We start from the raw sequence: 20775 nt of genomic DNA, 5'->3' as shown, positions 1-20775 counted from the left end.
GGACTTGTGGCGACATGGAATGTTGAGGAACTCCTCTTGGTTCTCATGGCTGAGTTAGGGTTCCATCTGAAATCCCACTGAAGGGGAAAAATAAGGTATCACAACGACATGTGGGCACTGCCATGGCTGAAGTATCCATGGTAACCACCACAGGATGTCCAATCAGGAGGCTAGCCTGGTGGTGTCACATGAGGCGTGCTCAACGACAACACGGTGACTAGGAGAACAGTTCTATATCTTTGTAATTACATACACCACAGACTACATATAGACACTACATACAGTATACACACTACACACACACACTTCATATATACCATGTCAGGAGACCCCTTCGCTCCTAACCATGGGCGTATACTCCCTCTCCGGCCTCTAGGTCATCAGGCTGCTGATTATCCTGCACGCTTGTCACCATCGTCTCACGCACCTGCGCCTCATGACACTCACCTGGACTCCATGACCTCCTTGATTATCTTCCCTATATCTGTCACTCCCCTTGGTTCTTTCCTCAGGTGTTAATGACTCATGTTGGTGCGTTGTTTGTGTTTCATGTTCACTGTTTTGTTTATTTATTAAAACACTCACTCCCTGAACTTGCTTCCCGACTCTCAACGCAGACGTTACATTGAGTCATGTGCGGGGTCGTGGAGGGGAGATGCTGCACATGTCAAGAAAGTTTTAGTTTTGTTCAATCAGTAGCACACATCATCTCAATTTCTCATGTGTTTGTGTGTGTCTTTGTGGTTTTTGTGGTGTGTATATTTTTTGACAACTGCCAGGTTAAAAATGACCCTAAGACAATCGTTGTACCCTGGTGGTGTACAGCTTTCATGGAAATATGAACAAAGGGAATGTTTCACTTTTTCTAATGTTGGGGTCACTCAGGGAAAAGTCATCAAATTTCAAGTTGAAAAAATATAATTGTGTATTTTTATTGTTTCAGCTTTATGCCTATATATCACGGTCGCCATGCAAATGAACTATCAGGTTATAGAGCAAACAACACTATTATCACAACACAGGTTGTAATATGGCTTTTTCTCCCCTGGCTTGGCTTCCCCAGTGAATTTACCCATGCACTGCTACTGCCCTGAGTACAGATCACAAAGATCTCCCCCACCACACAAGCCCGAGGGGGTGCAAGACCGGACAGGAAGATAACGTCAGTGACTCAACCCACTCAAGTCGAGTATAGCGAGAAAAAAAGCCTGGAACGACGTGATGCACCCCTCTTAGTGAGGGCATGGGAGAGCACTAGCAAGCCAGTGACTCAGCCCCTGTAATAGGGTCAGAGGCACACACACACGCAAAGGCCTCCACACAGAGAGCAGACTGAGGACTATATTAGCAGCTGTGTCGTCCTCCCAGACAGGAAGTTACTCTGTCAGAAACAGGAAGCTGACCTGAGAAGAGTCTGATGGAATGCTCTGATGGAATGTTGCATGCTGGGTCACCAAAGTAACCTAAGCGTTGTGTGTACCCCACAGTTCTCCCCTGTATCCCGCAGATCTCATCCCTCACACATCCTCCCCTGCCCCACCTCATCCCCTCTTTTCTCTCACAGAACTTATCTAACAGACTTCTGTCTGTCTGTCTGTAGGGAGGACCTACAATGATCTGAACCAGTACGCCGTGTTTCCCTGGGTTCTCACCAACTACGAGTCCGAAGAGCTGGACCTCACCCTGCCGGGCAACTTCAGAGATCTCTCCAAGGTACTGTCATTTTGGGGGGTGTGTAAGCACAGGAGTGGTGAGGGTCTCAGTCAGCAAGGGAATTTGCAGACATCATAATGCATACATCATGTGCTCAGTCTGAACCCAGCCCTGGAATGTAGAGACGGAACTGATAGTTTAACATCATCGCTGGTCCTAACACTGGAATACCACATATTCACTATAGGAATCACTACATTTGACCAGTCCCAATAGGGCTCTGGTCAAAAGTGGTGCATTAAATAGGGAAAAGGGTGCCATTTGGAATGCAAACATAACATCCTAACAGATCCCAACCTTGGAATAGCAGCTTAACTGTCTCTGCTCTGTTTGGTACTGTAGGCACAAACTGAATGTTCAAGTGTCTATGCTCTGTTTGGCATGGTACTGTCCTCGACCATCAACAGTAGGAGAGTTTTTAGTGTCTGTATGATGAGGGCTTCTGGCCCTGTTTAACTTCCTAGCAGCTCTCTCTCTCTATCTCTCTACAACTCACAGACTCACTGACCTGAAAACAATCTCATTCCTGTCTGAGCTTTCCTTCTCTCTCACTCTATCGCTCCCTCCTTACCCCGTTCCCTTTCGCCCTCAAAGTGCCGACTCCCTGACTCTCTGAGCTTCATTTTCACAAAAGTTTTTTTTAACCAATTTTCGCCTCAGATCCCAGACAAATGTTTGCTAGGGAGGGAGGGAAGCAGAGGGACAAGCAGGGAGGAAAGAAGGGGAAAGCAGGGGGGAAGGAGGGGAAAGCAGGGGGAAGGAGGGGAAAGCAGGGGAAAGCAGGGGGAAGGAGGGGAAAGCAGGGGGAAGGAGGGGAAAGCCGGGGGGAAGGAGGGGAAAGCCGGGAGGAAGGAGCGGAAAGCCGGGAGGAAGGAGGGGAAAGCAGGGGGAAGGAGGGGAAAGCAGGGGGAAGGAGGGGAAAGCAGGGGGAAGGAGGGGAAAGCAGGGGGAAGGAGGGGAAAGCCAGGAGGGAAGGAGGGAAAAGCAGGAAGGGGGAAGGAGGGTATAGGAATGAGAGAGATTCACGATGAAAACAAGAAATAACCACAACTTAAGCACCCTGGTAGGTATGTGTACTGATAATGTCAGTGAATACACTTCCCTCCTAACAGTAGTCTGTAAGGGTAGTCTTCTCTGCACTTGGTTTATACCAGTTTCACCCAGCCAGTCTAGAAAGTCACTGTGTGAAAATTTCTACTCAGCCCTGTTGGAATTGAAAAAGACAACATTTGGTTTGAGTTGTTCAGGTAGGTAGTATAGTGGGTGATCCAGTATAATTCAGTGTTCACTCTGGCAGCAGGTCTACACACACACACACACACACACACACACACACACACACACACACACACACACACACACACACACACACACACATACACACACGCAGCTTTCCTGTGTCTTCCTGCTGTCGTTTCTGCTCTTGTCACCCTGTGGCGGCTTCAGTCTGTACACAGCCAGGTGGGCCGTGTGTGTGTGTGTGTCTGAAAGAGCCCGAGCCCTCTGGCCCGGGGAGACAGTTATGTATTGTAATGTATTCCAGTGACATCCTCCCATGCTGTTTACAGGCTGAGCTGCCTTCATTACCATGAGTTCACAGGCCTCTGTCTCCTGACAGTTGTCCTTGAAACCCCAGGGCTCACACACTCACACGTACACACACACACACACACACACACACACACACACACACACACACATACTACACATGTACACACACACACCTCCAACCCCAGGGCTCACATACACACACACACACATACTCACACATGTACACACACCTCCAACCCCAGGGCTTCTACCTCCAGAGGTACCCGCTAGTAAAGGACTGAACTAGAATGAAGGGGATTGATTTCTCTAATATATAAACAGATTAGATAAAGAGCAGGGGGGGGGGGTGAGGAAATAGGGAGGAACTCTGAGAGATACAGTAAGTCTTTTGAACAGAGTCATGCAAAACTACCTTACTCTGAAACACAAACATCTTCCTATATAGTGCTCTACTTTTGACCAGGCCCTATAGGGTGCTGGTCGAAACTAGTGCACTATGCTGGGAATACAGTTCCATTTGGGAAGCAGCCATCCAGTGATATTTTGGGTGCCAGTACCAGCAGGCTATGTCCTATAGCTCCTGGATGATACACCACTTAATCCTCTCACACACCTACACACACCTGCACATGCCTGCAATTTACCTGTTGATCAGTCAGCAAGTCATCCGTGTTAAATCCAACTGAACAGAGTGTTCTCTGCCTCAGGCCCGTAGTGGAGCATTCCTACTGTCAGATCACAGGCCTGTGGAGCACACACACACACACAACCATACACACACACCCGCTATGTCAGCGGTACAGTTGTGTGGTGGAGCGGTTCATTAGGCTTTAATGATTATTTCCTGCTGACTGACAGGTGGCTGATGGGAAAGGGAAGCTCATCTCCTCATACCTGTTAGTTGATGGAGTGGAAACGCTGATAATCCTATATGAAGGCATACTGAGCGTGCTCTTCTTAACAATCTAGAGCTTTATCACGGATGTTGTTCTACCTTCTTTTGTGTGTCTCTGAAAGGAAGACACCGACTCTGTAAAAACTTCTCTCAGGGAGGAACAGCCAAAGCTGTGAAGTGACAGCAGACATATGTACCTGATCTACTTTACCTCATAGCTACTGTTATGAAACGGAGAGGTAGTGGGAGCTTGTCCGTGGTGGTCTTCGGACCTGCAACCTTATGAACCAGAACCCTTCACGTTTTCAATGGCTCCAAGACATCTAGCGCCCTTGGAAAAGTTGATATATTTACATTTCACATTTTAGTCATTTAGCAGACGCTCTTATCTAGAGCAAACTCTGGCGTTCGCAAGTGCCTTGCTCTACCAAATGAGCCACACAGGACCATAATGTGCACATATATGTGCTTATGAACGCAGGGCAGCTACGCTATTATACTGTGTTTACTATTGTGAAGTTACATTCATTTGCCTTCTCTGCTTAGTTGTTGTAGCAAATCTTATTCATGTTTTTAAAAGAGTTAACAAAAGTTGTTGCTGAAAAGTTTATTGTGTATGTCGTAGCGAATGTTAGGAATGTAGCTAGCTACATAGACAACTCTGGAGATTTAGTTGTGCTAGTCGTGCATCACTGTATCAATGTTTTAAAGATTGCAACTGAACTTCAGAAATCCTATACCATGAGAGAAACCACCCAAATGAAGAACTCTGAAGAACTAGATTGTAGCTGTTCAAGGTGCTTCTTCTGACAATCCCCAGAGAGAAAACAAGTGTGACTCCTCCTGACAGTTCCGCTGCACTGTACCGTGATGTCATTTCCATTTAAATATAAAACGCAGTATGTGTGTCTCCTCGGGAGTTAGCCTAGATATTACCACACGAACTGCAGAACTTTCTCTTTCTCTGTGTTCCACACACTCGCATGCACACACATGCACATGTACACACACCAACACACACACACACGCGCTCCTCTTGGATCCTCCACTTTGGGGTCTCTACTCTCTGCAGTCAGAGAATGATCCTAATTACATGTGATGAGTGGTTTATCTAGTGTAGCATGTGACAGCCCTATAATCCAACAGCGAGGTTTGATCATGTCTTGTTTTGTGGTGAAGGTAGATATCACTAGGTCAGGTGTTACTTATGGGAGTGAACTCAGAAGGAGCTAAATGCAGAGCTGTCTAAAGCACTTGTTTTTATTGTCTCCTTCTCATGTCCTGTATTTACATAACCACCTGGGAATAGGGAGCTGGTGATTACTGTGTGTTAGGAAAGGTAGAGAATTTTTTGTTGTTGTCAGTACTCTACCCCACTAACCAGCCACGGAAGGGAGTCCCATATGGCACCCTATTACCTATATAGTGCACAACTTCTGAGGAGGACCCTATATCCCTATCTCCCACACAGTATCTTTAGCACTTTAGCTTGCTAACATTAGCATCAAAAATTAGCAACATGGTTCCATCAATTAACCTTAAGTAACTTAGTTGCTACTAGAATCAACACACTTAACATGCCTGGTTGCTTTAAAGTGTGTTTATGTCAAGAAATCAATGAAATACCACGTTGTAGCAAAGTTAGCTAGGTAGCTAGTTGTCACACATCAACAACAGAGAAGGTCGGAGTATAACCAGAGATGTTTGTTGTTTTGTTTGAGTGAACTAGCCAAACATTTTTGTTATCCAAATGGCACCCTATGGACCATGGTCAAAAGTAGTATACTATATAGGGAATAGGGTGCCAGGTTGATGGTGCTGCATGCATGTGAAAGGCTTAGAACTTTAGAAGGGCCTTATGGTCACTTAAGACCCAACACTATCTACCATGTTAACAGCTTTTTAATGTCTTACTAATGAGCTAGTTTAGCAGGCTAAAGCCCCCATATCTTTTTATAGGCTAAGAGCTGTCTGTTTTGGTGACAGAGGAAGCCGGTAAGAGGTAATAGACAAGACACACTATAACCAACATAAGCCATGCGCAGTAAATCACCTTCTGTGTGTTGACGAACGGTCGCAATTCAACATGTAGACAACTCTGGAAATGAAAAGAAAAAGACGGCCGATGTTCTGTGGCGATATGACGTCCACCTGCTGCTTTTAACCGTTTGTCTGCGCAGTTTTTCCGCGCTGCTGGGTTTAATGGAAATATTCATATTGACAGTCTCTTTGTATTTGGGGTTCTTAGCTAGCTATCAGACCGCGTTAGCTGTGAGACCAAGTTAGCTATGAGATCATAATAGCCGTGAGACCATGTTAGCTGTGAGACCACGTTAGCTATGAGACCACGTTAGCTGTGAGACCATATTAGATTTGAGACCATGTTAGCTGTCAGACCATGTTAGCTGTGAGGCCATGTTAGTTATGAGACCGTATTAGCTGTGAGATTACGTTAGTTATGAGACCGTATTAGCTGTGAGATTACGTTAGCTATGAGACCATGTTAGCTGTGAGACTATGCTAGCTATGAGACGATGTTAGCTATGAGACTATGTTAGCTATGAGACCATGTTAGCTGTGGGACCATGTTAGCTGTGGGACCATGTTAGCTGTGAGACCATGTTAGCTGTCAGACCATGTTAGCTGTGAGGCCATGTTAGATTTGAGACCATGTTAGCTGTCAGACCATGTTAGCTGTGAGGCCATGTTAGTTATGAGACCGTATTAGCTGTGAGATTACGTTAGTTATGAGACCGTATTAGCTGTGAGATTACGTTAGCTATGAGACCATGTTAGCTGTGAGACTATGCTAGCTATGAGACGATGTTAGCTATGAGACTATGTTAGCTATGAGACCACGTTAGCTGTGGGACCACGTTAGCTGTGAGACCATGTTAGCTGTGAGACCTTGTTAGCTGTGAGACCATGTTAGCTGTGAGACCATGTTAGCTGTTGAAACCCAGTCCGTCCTATTAGCTGTCTGTGCCATCCAGCTGCAGCTATGATTGGGCTAAGCTGACTGAGACCAGCCTGGTTCCTCCTGGACGTTTAACAACCTGTCTGACTTCCTGTAGCCAACAGCCCAATCACAGCCGGCCCCAGACGCCACAGCCTATTATCACCCCGTAAATCTCAGCAGGTCTCAATAAACTTCTCTTCCATTCTCCCTCATCATGCTAACATTGATGTCGACGGTCATTATGTTGGAGAGGAAAGAAAGGAACGGAGGAGGAAACCAGACGTGACCAGTTGCTTTGGAGGGAGAGAGTTGAGCGCAAGTCAAACATTCCTACTAATGCCATGTGTTCTGTGCCACATAGAGAGAGGTATGGGCTGTGGGAACATAATGAAGATGACGAGACAGTCCACGCTGCATCTCATTTGGAACACCATTCACTATATATCCAGGGTCCTCTGGTCAAAAGTAGTGCATTATATAGTGAATAAAATTCCATTTGGAAAGCAGATTTTTGTGTTGTAACACTTATATAACTCCAGCCATGGGAATTCTGGAGTAACGGCAAGTTACTAATGATTTTATATTAAAGTAATTGTATTTTTTTGTCATTGGTCTCACAACTAGCTGCAGCTTGTCTGAATCAAATTAAATGAAATAAAATGGCATTAGTTGCATGCGCCAAATACAACAGGTGTAGACCTTACAGTGAAATGTTTACTTACGAGCCCTTAACCAACAATGCAGTTAAAAAAAATATGAGTAAGAATACGGAAAAAAAAGTTATTAAAGAGCAACAATAAAATAACAATAGCGAGATTATATACAGGGGGGTACTGGTACAGAGTCAATGTGTGGGGGCAGTTCAGGTAATATGTACATGAGTTATTAAAGTGACTATGCATCAACGATAACAACAGAGAGTAGCAGCAGTGTAAAAGGGGGGAGGCACTACAAATAGTCTTGGTAGCACATCATGGCTACAGACATGAGTGCTACAGGTCAGTAGTCATTTAGGCAGGTTACCTGATAAATGGATGGCGAGGGAGAGCTTTGTATGCGTCTCTGTGTGTGGAGTGAAGGTGGTCCCTATGTTTTGTTTCCCTCTGGTTGCACATTAAACATGCTGATAGAAATTTTGTAAGACGGATTTAAATTTCCCTGCATTAAAGTTCCCAGCTACATGGAGCGCGGCCTCAGGGTGAGCGTTTTCCTGTGTGCTTATGGCGGAATACAGCTCATTCAGTGCGGTGTTAGCTACGACCAGTACAGATGAAAACTCTCTTGGCACAGTTGAAGCCGGAAGTTTACATACACTTATGTTGAAGTCAGTAAACTCGTTTCTCAACCACTCCACAAATGTCTTGTTAACAAACTGTTTCTTGTTAACAAACTGTTTTGGCAAGTCGGTTAGGACATCTACTTTGTGCATGACACAAGTCATTTTTCCAACAATTGTTTACAGACAGATTATTTCACTTATAATTCCCTGTATCGCAATTCCAGTGGGTCAGAAGTTTACATACTGTTGACTGTGCCTTTAAACAGCTTGGAAAGCTCCATAAATGATGGCATGGCTTTAGAAGCTTCTGATAGGCTAATTTACATAATTTATCATTTGGAGGCGTACCTGTAGATGTATTTCAAGGTCTACCTTCAAACTCAGTGCCTCTTTGCTTGACATCATGCAAAAATGAAAAGAAATCAGCCAAGACCTCAGAAAAATAACTGTAGACCTCCACCAGTCTGGTTCATCATTGGGAGCAATTTCCAAACGCCTGAAGGTACCACGTTCATCTGTACAAACAATAGTACGCAAGTATTAACACCGTGGGACCACACAGCTGTCATACCACTCAGGAAGGAGATGCATTCTGTCTCCTAGAGATGAACGTACTTTGGTGCGAATCCCAGAACAAAAGCAAAGGACCTTGTGAAGACGCTGGAGGAAACGGGTACAAAAGTATCTATATCCACAGTAAAACAAGTCCTATATCGACATAACCTGAAAGGCCACTCAGCAAGGAAGAAGCCACTGCTATAAAAAAGCCAGACTACGGTTTGCAACTGCACATGGGAACAAAGATTGTACTTTTTGGAGAAATGTTCTCTGGTCTGATGAAACAAAAATAGAACTGTTTGGCCATAATGACCATTGTTATGTTTGGAGGAAAATAGATGGCATCATGAGTGGGGAAAAAAAATGGCTTTAAGGACATCTCAAAGCCCTGACCTCAATCATATAGAATATTTGTGGGCAGAACTGAAAAAGTGTGTGCGAGCAAGGAGGCCTACAAACCTGACTAGGAATGGGCCAAAATTCACCCAACTTATTGTGGGAAGCTTGTGGAAGCTAAACATTTGACCCATGTTTTAAACTTATTTTTATTTATTTATTTATTTTATTTTATTTTTCCCCTTTTTTGTGGTATCCAATCTTGTCTCATCGCTACAACTCCCGTACGGGCTCGGGAGAGACAACCCAACCAAGCCGCACAGCGTCATCCAACCCAGAAGCCAGCTGCACCAATGTGTCGGAGGAAACACCGTGCACCTGGCAACCTTGGTTAGCGCGCACTGCGCCCGGCCCGCCACAGGAGTCACTGGTGCGCGATGAGACAAGGATTTCCCTACTGGCCAAACCCTCCCTAACCCGGACGACGCTAGGCCAATTGTGCATCGCCCCACAGGTCGCGGCCGGTTACGACAGCCTGGGCGCGAACCCAGAGTCTCTGGTGGCACAGCTGGTGCTGCAGTACAGCGCCCTTAACCACTGCGCCACCCGGGAGGCCCAAGTTAAACAACTTAAAGGCAATGCTACCAATTACTGATTGAGTGAATGTAAACTTCTGACCCACTGGGAAGGTGATTAAAGAAATAAAAGCTGAAATAAATCATTCTCACTACTATTATTCTGACATTTCACATCCTTAAAATAAAGTGGTGATCCTAACTGACTTAAGACAGGGAATTTTTACTAGGATTAAATGTAAGGAATTGTGAAACTGAGTTTAAATGTATTTTAGCTAAGGTGTATGTAAACTTCTGAGTTCAACTGTAGATACTGTGGACTACAGCTTATCATGAGATACTCTACCTCAGGCGAGCAAAACCTTGAGACTTCCTTAGATATCGTGGACCAGCTGTTATTTATAAACATACATAGTACTCCGCTGTTCTGTCCTAACGATACAGCGTATAAACAGCCAGCTGGATGTTGATAATGTCGTCGTTCAGCCACAACTCTGTGAATCATAAGATATTACAGTTTTGAATGACCCATTGGTAGTTTAATTTTCCACGTAGATCATCGATTTTATTTTGCTAGCAGAATGGAAGGAAGTGGTGGTTTATTCAGTCGCCTACGAATTCTCAGAAGGCAGCCCTGCCTCTGGCCCCTTTTTCCCCACTTTCTCTTCACGCAAATGACGGGGATCTGGGCATGTTTCCGGGAAAACAGTAAATCATTCACGGACTCGTTAAAGGAAAAAAAAGGATTCTGCCAGTCCGTGGTGAGTAACCGCAGTTCAGATGTCCAGAAGTTATTTTCGGGTCATAAGAGATGGTAGCAGCAACATTATGTACAAAATAAGTTACAAAAAATGCAAAGAAAAAAAAACACAATTTGTTAAGAATACGTAAAATGTCAGCCTTGTTCTCCTGCGCCATCAAGGGCTTTGTTGGGGTGGAGTTCCCATGATTCCTGTGGTCAATCCAAGATATGGCTGCCTCATGCATAAAACACACACACACACACCCACTGTATCTTTAGCACTGAGTGTATTAATATTGACTGCCAATGTATCTCCAAGGCCTGCCTGTGGGCCAGGGTGATTGAAAAGACAGAGAAAGCAATTTAACCTCCACTAAATCAATTTTAATAGACTAATTAGATTGCCTTTAAAAACACATGAGAAAGCAAAGGCTTGGGACCCAGAGTGAGTCTCAGTGTCATCTTATTGGTGTAGGGCCCATCCCAAATGGCATCCTATTACCTAGAGAGTGTACTACTTTTGCCCAGAGCCCTATGGGCCCTGGTCAAAAGTTGTACTCTATATTGGGAATGGGTTGCTATTTGGGACACAGTGTCGGCAAAGTACAGAGAGGCTGGGATCCAGAATGTAATATTGACTTGGCCTCTGTTCCAGAGTTATGGTGGAAGAATGAAACACTCTATCAAAGGCCAACAGTTGGGTTGTAAAGTCATGTATTTCTTGATTTATCCATTGACCAACTAATTACTGTAATATCAATAGTAGATCTTACTAAACTCCTGGAGGGCTGTGGAGTTTTTTTTACCATGACAACACGGCAGGACACATTCAAATGCCTCATTTGGCCCAGGGGGCCGTTTGTTTGACCACCTGCTCTAGGAGTTGCCTGTCTACGAAATCTTAAACATCAGTTATATACTGAACATCATATGATCTATCTACTGTATATAACTTATTGTCTTCCTGTTTCTCCCTCAGCCAATTGGAGCATTGAACCCGAAGCGTGCAGTGTTCTATGCAGAGCGCTACGAGACATGGGAAGAGGACCAGACCCCCCCATATCACTACAACACCCACTACTCCACTGCTAACTCCACCCTGCTCTGGCTCCTCAGGATAGTACGTACTCTATACCCCATCCACCCAATACCCTATTCCTTGTACCCTTATACCTGCAAAAGTGGGTTGTTGATTTTTTTCATTATCATTATCATTTCTACGTTCTTTCTATCTGATTTTAGGCATTTGAGTGTAGACGTACAGTACCAGTCAAAAGTTTAGAAACACCTACTCATTCAAGGGTTTTTCTTTATTTTTACTATTTCTTGTAGAATAATATTGAAGACATCAAAACTATGAAATAACACATACGGAATCATGTAGTAACCAAAAAATTGTTAAATAAATCAAAATATATTTTATATTTGAGATTCTTCAAAGTAGCCACCATTTGCCTTGATAACAGCTTTGCACACTCTTGGCATTCTCTCAACCAGCTTCAGGAGATAATCACCTGGAATGCATTTAAATTAACAGGTGTGCCTTGTTAAAAGTTAATTTGTGGAATTTCTTTCTTCTTAATGCGTTTGAGCCAATCGGTTGTGTTGTGACAAGGTAGGGGTGGTATACAGAAGATAGACCAAATCCGTATTATGGCAAGAACAGCTCAAATAAGGAAAGAGAAATGACAGTCCATCATTATTTTAAGGCATAAAGGTCAGTCAAGAACTTTGACAGTTTCTTCAAGTGCAGCCACAGAAACCATCAAGCGCTATGATGAAACTGGCTACCATGAGGACCGCCCAGGAAAGGAAGACCCAGAGTTACCTTTGCTGCCAAGGAAAAGCTCATTAGAGTTACTAACCTCAGAAATTGCAGCCCAAATAAATACTTGACAGAGTTCAAGTAACAGATATATCTCAACATCAACTGTTCAGAGGATACTGCGTGAATCAGGCCTTCATGGTCGAATTGCTGCAAAGAAACCACTACTAAAGGACACCAATAAGAAGAAGAGACTTGCTTGGGCTAAGAAACACAAGCAATGGACATTAGACCAGTGGAAATCTGTCCTTTGGTCTGATGAGTCCGAATTTGAGATTTTTGGTTAAAATTCAAGGTACTCTTAACCAGCATGGCTACCACAGCATTCTACAGTGATACGCCATCCCATCTGGTTTGCACTTAGTGGGACTATAATTAGTTTTTCAACAGGACAATGACCCAACACACCTCCAGGCTGTGTAAGGGCTATTTGACCAGGAAAGAGAGTGATGGAGTGCTGCATCAGATGACCTGGCCTCCACAATCCCCCGACCTCAACCCAATTGAGATAGTTTGGGGTGAGTTGTACCGTAGAGTGAAGGAAAAGCAGCCAACAAGTGCTCAGCAAAGCTGTCATCAAGGCAAAGGGTGGCCACTTTGAAGAATCTCAAATCTCAAATATATTTATATTTGTTTAACACTTTGTTGGTTATGGTTATTGGTTATTTTATATTTTTGATGTCTTCACTATTGTTCTATAATGAAGAAAATAGTACAAATAAAGAAAAACCCTTGAATGAGTAGGTGTGTCCAGACGTTTGACTGGTACTGTAAGTCGTTTTTTATCCAAAATAATATGTTCAAAATGGCAGCTAGTATGTTAGTTAGATAGTAAGTCACACAATCTACACAGTTGAAAGGACATTGACGCTATATAGTGTTTAGTAAATACCAGTGGAATCCAAATGGTGAGATAAAGGGTTAGCCCTCTTGGGGTTTGGCCATATTTGATATGTTAGGCAGTTCGTTAATTGGAGAAAGCTTGATGGGGAGTTAGTAGCACCCTCCCCCTGTTCTCCCTTTGCCTGCCACTCTCCTCCTCCTCTCCCCTCGTTAGCAGAGGGTCTGTTGAATTAGAAGAGTTCCTCTGACAGCACTTACACCGCTCCTCACTACCCACACTCCTCCTCTCCTCCGTCTCTCCTCCTCTCCACCCTACATCCCTCCATCAGAACACTGTCTCCATCTCAGACTTGGAACACCACATACGGCATCAGCCAATTACCACCGTCGCTCCCGGCAACCAGAAAGCACTGTAATTAATACTCCCTAAGGCATTGTGGGTAATGTACAGTAGGGGAGGACAGACAGACAGACAGACAGACAGACAGACAGACAGACAGAGACAGACAGACAGACAGACAGAGACACAGACAGAGACAGAGACACACAGACAGACAGACTGAGACAGAGACACACAGACAGAGACACACAGACAGACAGACTGAGACAGAGACACACAGACAGAGACACACAGACAGACAGAGACACACAGACAGACAGACAGAGACAGAGACACACAGACAGAGACACACACACAGACAGAGACACACAGACAGAGACACACAGACAGAGACACACAGACAGAGACACACAGACAGAGACACACAGACAGAGACACACAGACAGAGACACACAGACAGACACACAGAGACACAGACAGACACACAGACAGACAGACAGAGACACAGACAGACACACAGAGACACAGACAGACACACACAGACACAGACAGACACACAGAGACACAGACATACACACAGACAGACACACACAGACACACACACACAGACAGACACACACACACACACACACACATACTTGTCTGGCACAAGAACCTCACAGACACAGAAACACACCATAGATGTGGTAAAGAGGTCAATGGAACTCGACCCAAACAATGGAAATGCCATGGAAAGGTATTGGGGAAAGATTGCGAATCTCCTCTTTGCCCTCCAGCAAAATTACCCTACATTTAGGCTATTGATTATATGTGTATTGTGTACTTCTAAATGTTATGCAGCGAAAACAGCTAAATATATCAAAATCATACTTCAGTAATCACATTGTGGGCCTGTTACAATACATCAATCATAACGGATTTGAACAATATCCACTTTGTTAGATCAGATTTGTTGAATGTGCATCAGTCCGGCGTCCTTCTTCTAATTCTGGGCTCCCGAGTGGCGCTGCGGTCTAAGGCACTGCATCTCAGTGCTTGAGGTGTCACTACGGACCCTAGTTTGAGTCCTGGCTGAATCACAACCGGCCGTGATTGGGAGTCCCATAGGGTGGCACACAATTGACCCAATGTCGTCTGGGTTTGGCTGGAGTAGGCCGTCATTGTAAATAAGAATTTGTTCTTAACTGACTTGCCTAGTTAAGTAAAGGTTAAATAAATACAATTTAAATTATATCCCCCACAGTCTGCGTTCCATTGACCTCTTTACCACATCTATGGTTCCAATAAGGGACATTCTCATTGCCCCTTCTCTCTGTCACAACCAGTAGAATTCAGCCATTAGCTCTCCTTAGAGGAGTAGAAATTATTCATTCTGAACATGCAATAGAAAATCTAGTTTGCTGACAGTATGATTTGGAATGGGGGTGTTTTGTGTGTTCTTTTGTTTGTTTGTGTGTGTCTGTGTGTCCATGAAACATCCTTTGCTCAAAGTAAAATGTGTGTGTGTTTTCTCTTGCAGGAGCCTTTCACCACGTTCTTCCTGAAAGCTAACAACAACAAGTTTGACCATCCAGACCGGACCTTCTCAGCCATCACCCGCTCCTGGAGGCACTGCCAGAGAGACACCTCAGATGTCAGGGTGTGTGTCTTTGTGTCACTGTGTGTGTGTGTGTGTGTGTGTGTGTGTGTGTGGCCATGAAACAACCTCTGCTCAATGTAAGTACTCTGGATCTGTGTCCACGGTGGATCTGTTCATCGGTTTCCAACCCAGAAGGAAACGTCACAATAAAATATATATCCCATGAACTATAAATAACACTGTGCTCAAACTGAGGAACAGAGACATGGTACACTGTGCATAACTAAAACACTTAAAAATACATACTTGATTTACCTCTTATATAAAAAAAACATTACTTTAAAAAAGAAAGGAGTGCTGTACTCTATGTGAACAAAGGCTGAAGACAAAGAAAGAAATCCTCTCCTTCCATCCTCAGAAGAGCAGTCAGAGGGTGTATCCCAAATGGCTCCCTATTAGCCCTCCTCAAAAGTAGTGCATTTTATAGAGAATCGGGTGCCATTTGGGACACAGACAGAGAAACGCTGAACCACCACCACGGTCACTCTGTAACACAGCGGGAACAGCTCTGACCTCAAAGTGTCAGATATTTCTAGAACACCCCGTGTCGGGTTAGTGTTGCCCCAGGCAATTAATATAGCATTAATGACAAAAGCTATTTAAAATGTAGTGTTTTATGTCCGGACAGGGCTTTTCCTGGGCTCAGCTTGGGGAGGAGGGGGAGAGAGCAGCACACCAGGCAACATGCCCTGTTAACAAATACATGCTACTTTAAACTACTTGTATGTCTGTCTGTCTGTCTGTTGAAACACACAGAACATGGCTGCTGGTCTATCAGCACAAAGGAGACAGAGACAAGATATTACAACCGCAGCTGTGTTTCGTTATGTATTAGTAACAGGAATTATTCTGCTAAATTGTTTCATCTACACACACAGTTCTACCTTCATACACACAGTTTTACCTTCATACACACAGTTTTACACAGTTAAACGTAGGTGCACACAGTTACCTATGTACACAGTTACCTACATACACAAAGTGTTACCTACATTATGACACAGTACAGGACTGCGGGAGTGGGAGGGGGCCTTAGCAGGGGTGGGCTGACCACCTACAAGAGCAAGTCAATATGGAGCGACCTTGTTCTAGCATCCCCCCAACCCCACCCTCCTCCACTTCACAATTCATTTTTTAACAGTGTTAATAATAAATGTCTCTGTGTCCCCACTAGTGTGTGTGTGTGTCATGTGCGTGCTTGCCTGCATGCGTGTGTGAGTGAAAGAGGGAGAGGCAGACTTGTCTGAGTAGTCCCAGTAACAGTACCAGTAACCCCCCAGAATGCTGCCAGTGTGTCACCTGAAGGGATCTATGTTGTTAGCTGTTAGCTGTCTATGGAGGCTTTTAGCTATCTATGCAGCCTGTTAGCTATCTATGCAGCCTGTTAGCTATCTATGGGCTTTTAGCTATCTATGAAGCCTGTTAGCTATCTATGGAGGCTGTTAGCTGTCTATGCAGCCTGTTAGCTATCTATGCAGCCTGTTAGCTATCTATGGGCTTTTAGATATCTATTCAACCTGTTAGCTATCTATGGAGGCTGTTAGCTGCCTATAGAGGCTTTTAGCTATCTATGCATCCTGTTAGCTATCTATGGAGCCTGTTAGCTATATATGCAGCCTGTTAGCTATCTGTGGAGGCAGTTCGCTATCTATGGACTGTTAGCTAACTGCCTCCACATTTAGCTATCTATGGAGGCTGTTAGCTATCTATGGAGGCTGTTAGCTATCTATGGAGGCTGTTAGCTATCTATGGAGGCTGTTAGCTATCTATGGAGGCTGTTAGCTATCTATGGAGGCTGTTAGCTATCTATGCAGGCTGTTAGCTATCTATGCAGGCTGTTAGCTATCTATGGAGGCTGTTAGCTATCTATGGAGGCTGTTAGCTATCTATGGAGGCTGTTAGCTATCTATGGAGGCTGTTAGCTATCTATGCAGGCTGTTAGCTATCTATGCAGGCTGTTAGCTATCTATGCAGGCTGTTAGCTATCTATGCAGGCTGTTAGCTATCTATGCAGGCTGTTAGCTATCTATGCAGGCTGTTAGCTATCTATGCAGGCTGTTAGCTATCTATGCAGGCTGTTAGCTATCTATGGAGGCTGTTAGCTATCTATGGAGGCTGTTAGCTATCTATGGAGGCTGTTAGCTATCTATGGAGGCTGTTAGCTATCTATGGAGGCTGTTAGCTATCTATGCAGGCTGTTAGCTCTCTATGCAGGCTGTTAGCTCTCTATGCAGGCTGTTAGCTCTCTATGCAGGCTGTTAGCTATCTATGCAGGCTGTTAGCTATCTATGGAGGCTGTTAGCTATCTATGCAGCCTGTTAGCTATCTATGAAGGCTGTTGTCTATCTACGGAGGCTAGTAGCTATATATGGAGGCTATTAGCTATCTATGGAGCCTGTTAGCTATCTATGGAGGCTCTGTGATTGACTTGTTCAGCCCATTAACAGGCTGTTGCTGTATTAATGGCTGACAGGGGAGCTGGGCTCGAAAACGGAGCTGGCAGCTTTAACAGCTTGGTGCTGAGTTTTGACAGGGAAGTTTACAAATAGAGAGAGTAAGGGGGAGGGAGGAAGGGAGGGAGGGAGAGAGAGAGAGAGAGAGGAAGGGTTGGAGGGGACGAGAGTGAGGGAGAGAGAGGACCGAGAAATAGGGAGGGAGGGAGCGAGGAGGGGAGGGAGGGAGGGAGGGAGGGAGGGAGGGACAGCCTCAAGTGTTGCGGTCCGTTGGAGGGTGAAATGTGACCAACAGCAGACTCCAGTATTTTATTGGGGTGTTTCCTGTCATGCCACCTTCCTCTGTAAACCCTGATTTACCGTCCTAAAGCCCTGCCTGTAATCCTCCTGTAGTTATCAGCCCATAGGCAACAGGCCTGGTCAAACTCCCATAGGCCTGGTAAAAACCAACAGTATTACAGAACACGACAAACACTGCTTTCATAAAACAGCCCTCATACTAGCGCTGAACCAGCTAGGACGCCAAGCAAATTGTAAACACACACATACACAGTCACTGACATACACACACGTGCGTGCACACACACACACACACACACACACATATGCACGCACGCACACACCAACACGAAGTCACCCCCCACACATGGCACGCACACACATGGCACACATACAAACACATGCACCTCCTGACACACACAGGCCTAGATAAACAGAGTTGAAATGCTTTTAAATGGTTTTCTAATGAGGGCTCTGACAGAGAAAGGAAGGAGGTGCCACATTCCTGTTGTGCACATGGTCCAATGTACAGAGGCATCTGTAAGAGAGAGAGGAGTGGAGTTGAGTGGAGGGGAGGAGAGGAGAGGAGGCTCTGTGATTGGCTAAAGCAGTGGCCACTAACTGGTTGATCTTCAAGGCCTTGCGATCCCAAAAAATTGCACTGTTGGTCTTAGATGTACTTGATTCAGTTGGGCCTAAAATAGTTTATACAAAATATTTTGGTGTGACTCCTTTGTGGATGATGTTAAACATATTTGTTGGTCTGATGTGATGATTAATGAGGAGCCTCCAGACACTGCACTTGATGCATTTATGAAATTGCTTCTTCCAGTTATTGATAAACTTGCTCCCAGCTCTTAGCAAACTGTTGGAAATATTGTGTTTGTCCAAATACAATGTTATTTCTCTGTAAACAAATTAACAACAGACTTTCAGCATGCTTATAGAGAAGGGCACTCAACATGTACTGCACTGACACAAATGACTGATGATTGGTTGAAAGAAATTGATAATACAAAGATTGTGGGAGCTGTACTGTTAGATTTCAGTGCAGCCTTTAATATTATTGACCGTAACCTGTTGTTGAGAGAACGTATGTGTTATGGCTTTTCAACCTCTACCATATCGTGGATTCAGACCTAATGTCAAACATGTAAAGTGTGGTGTACCGCAGGGCAGCTCTCTAGGCCCTCTACTCTTTTCTATTTTTTACCAATGACCTGCCACTGGCATTAAACATGTGTGTCCATGTATGCTAATGATTCAACCATATACACATCAGCAAACACAGCTAATGAAGTCACTGAAACCCTTAACAAAGAGCTGCAGTCTGTTTTGGAATGGGTGGCCAGTAATAAACTGGTCCTGACTATCTCTAAAACTAAGAGCATTGTATTTGGTACAAATCATTCCTGAAGTTCTAGACCTCATTTGAATCTGGTAATGAATGGTGTAGCTGCTGAACAAGTTGAGGAGACTAAATTACTTGGTGTTACCTTAGATTGGAAACTGTCATGGTCAAAACATATAGATCCAATGCTTGTAAAGATGGGGAGAGGTCTGTCCGTAATAAAGAGATGCTCTACTTTTTTGATACCACACTCCACAAATCAATTCCTGCAGGTTCTAGTTTTATCTGATGTTAATTATTGTCCTGTCAAATAGTCAAACGGTGCATAGAAGGACCTAATTCTTGCAGCGGGTCCAAAACAGAGCGGCATGTCGTGCTCTTCATTGTAATCAGAGGGCTAATATTAATACCAATACCAGCAGCAGCTACTCCTCCTGGGGTCCAGCAAAATTAAGGCAGTTTATACCATTTTAAAAACATTACAATACATTCACAGATTTCACAACACACCCTGTGCCCTCGGGCCCCTACTCCACCACTACCACATATCTACAGTACTGAATCCATGTGTATGTATAGTGCATATGTTAACATCTGTGTGTGTGTATGCATGTGTCTGTGCCAATGTTTGTGTTGCTTCACATTCCCCGCTGTTCCATAAGGTGTTTTTTTATCTGTTTTTTAAATAATATAATTTTTTTTACTGCTTGCGTCAGTTACTTGATGTGGAATAGAGTTCCATGTAGTCATGGCTCTATGTAGTACTCTATGCCTCACATAGTCTGTTCTGGACTGTGAAGAGACCTCTTGTGGCATGTCTTGTTGGGTATGCATGGGTGTTCGAGCTGTGTGCCAGTAGTTTAGCTTCTTGATGCACCCATCCCGCTAGCGGGATCATTTTCGTCAACATCCTCTGAATTGCAGAGCGCCAAATTCAAATTAAATGACTAAAAATATTTAATTTTCATGAAATCACAAGTGCAATATAGCAAAACACAGCTTAGCTTGTTGTTAATCCACCTGGCATGTCAGATTTCAAAAAAGCTTTTCGGCGAAAGCATACCAAGCGTTTTATGTAAGGACATCTCTCTCAGCAGAGAAAAACATTACAAACAGCTAGCAGCCAAGTAGATTGGTCACGAAAGTCAGAAAAGCAATAAAATGAATCGCTCACCTTTGATGATCTTCGGATGTTTGCACTCATGAGACTTCCAGTTACACAATAAATGTTCCTTTTGTTTCATAAAGATTATTTTTATATCCAAAATACCTCCATTTGGTTGGTGTGTTATGTTCAGAAATCCACAGGCTCAAGCGGTCACGACGGGGCAGACGAAAATTCCAATTCTGTAAAGTTCGTAGAAACATGTCAAACGTTTTTTATAATCAATCTTCAGGTTGTTTTTACAATATATAATCGATAATATTTCAACTGGG

The 20775-nt window shown here is 44.1% G+C and overlaps 1 protein-coding gene across 1 annotated transcript in view; it reads left to right on the top strand.

The window, feature by feature from the left end:
• The window catches only part of LOC112266105 (neurobeachin a), a 255505-nt gene that overhangs the window by 185844 nt on the left and 48886 nt on the right, over positions 1-20775 (top strand). Inside the window, exons 41-43 of the mRNA XM_042296092.1 lie at positions 1601-1713; positions 11588-11728; positions 15136-15255. Coding sequence (XP_042152026.1) covers positions 1601-1713; positions 11588-11728; positions 15136-15255 — 374 coding nt within the window. The remainder of the gene's footprint in view (positions 1-1600; positions 1714-11587; positions 11729-15135; positions 15256-20775) is intronic.

This window comes from Oncorhynchus tshawytscha, linkage group LG13, assembly GCF_018296145.1.
Source record: "Oncorhynchus tshawytscha isolate Ot180627B linkage group LG13, Otsh_v2.0, whole genome shotgun sequence".
NCBI lineage: Eukaryota > Metazoa > Chordata > Actinopteri > Salmoniformes > Salmonidae > Oncorhynchus > Oncorhynchus tshawytscha.
This window is presented reverse-complemented; position numbering and strand designations above follow the sequence as displayed.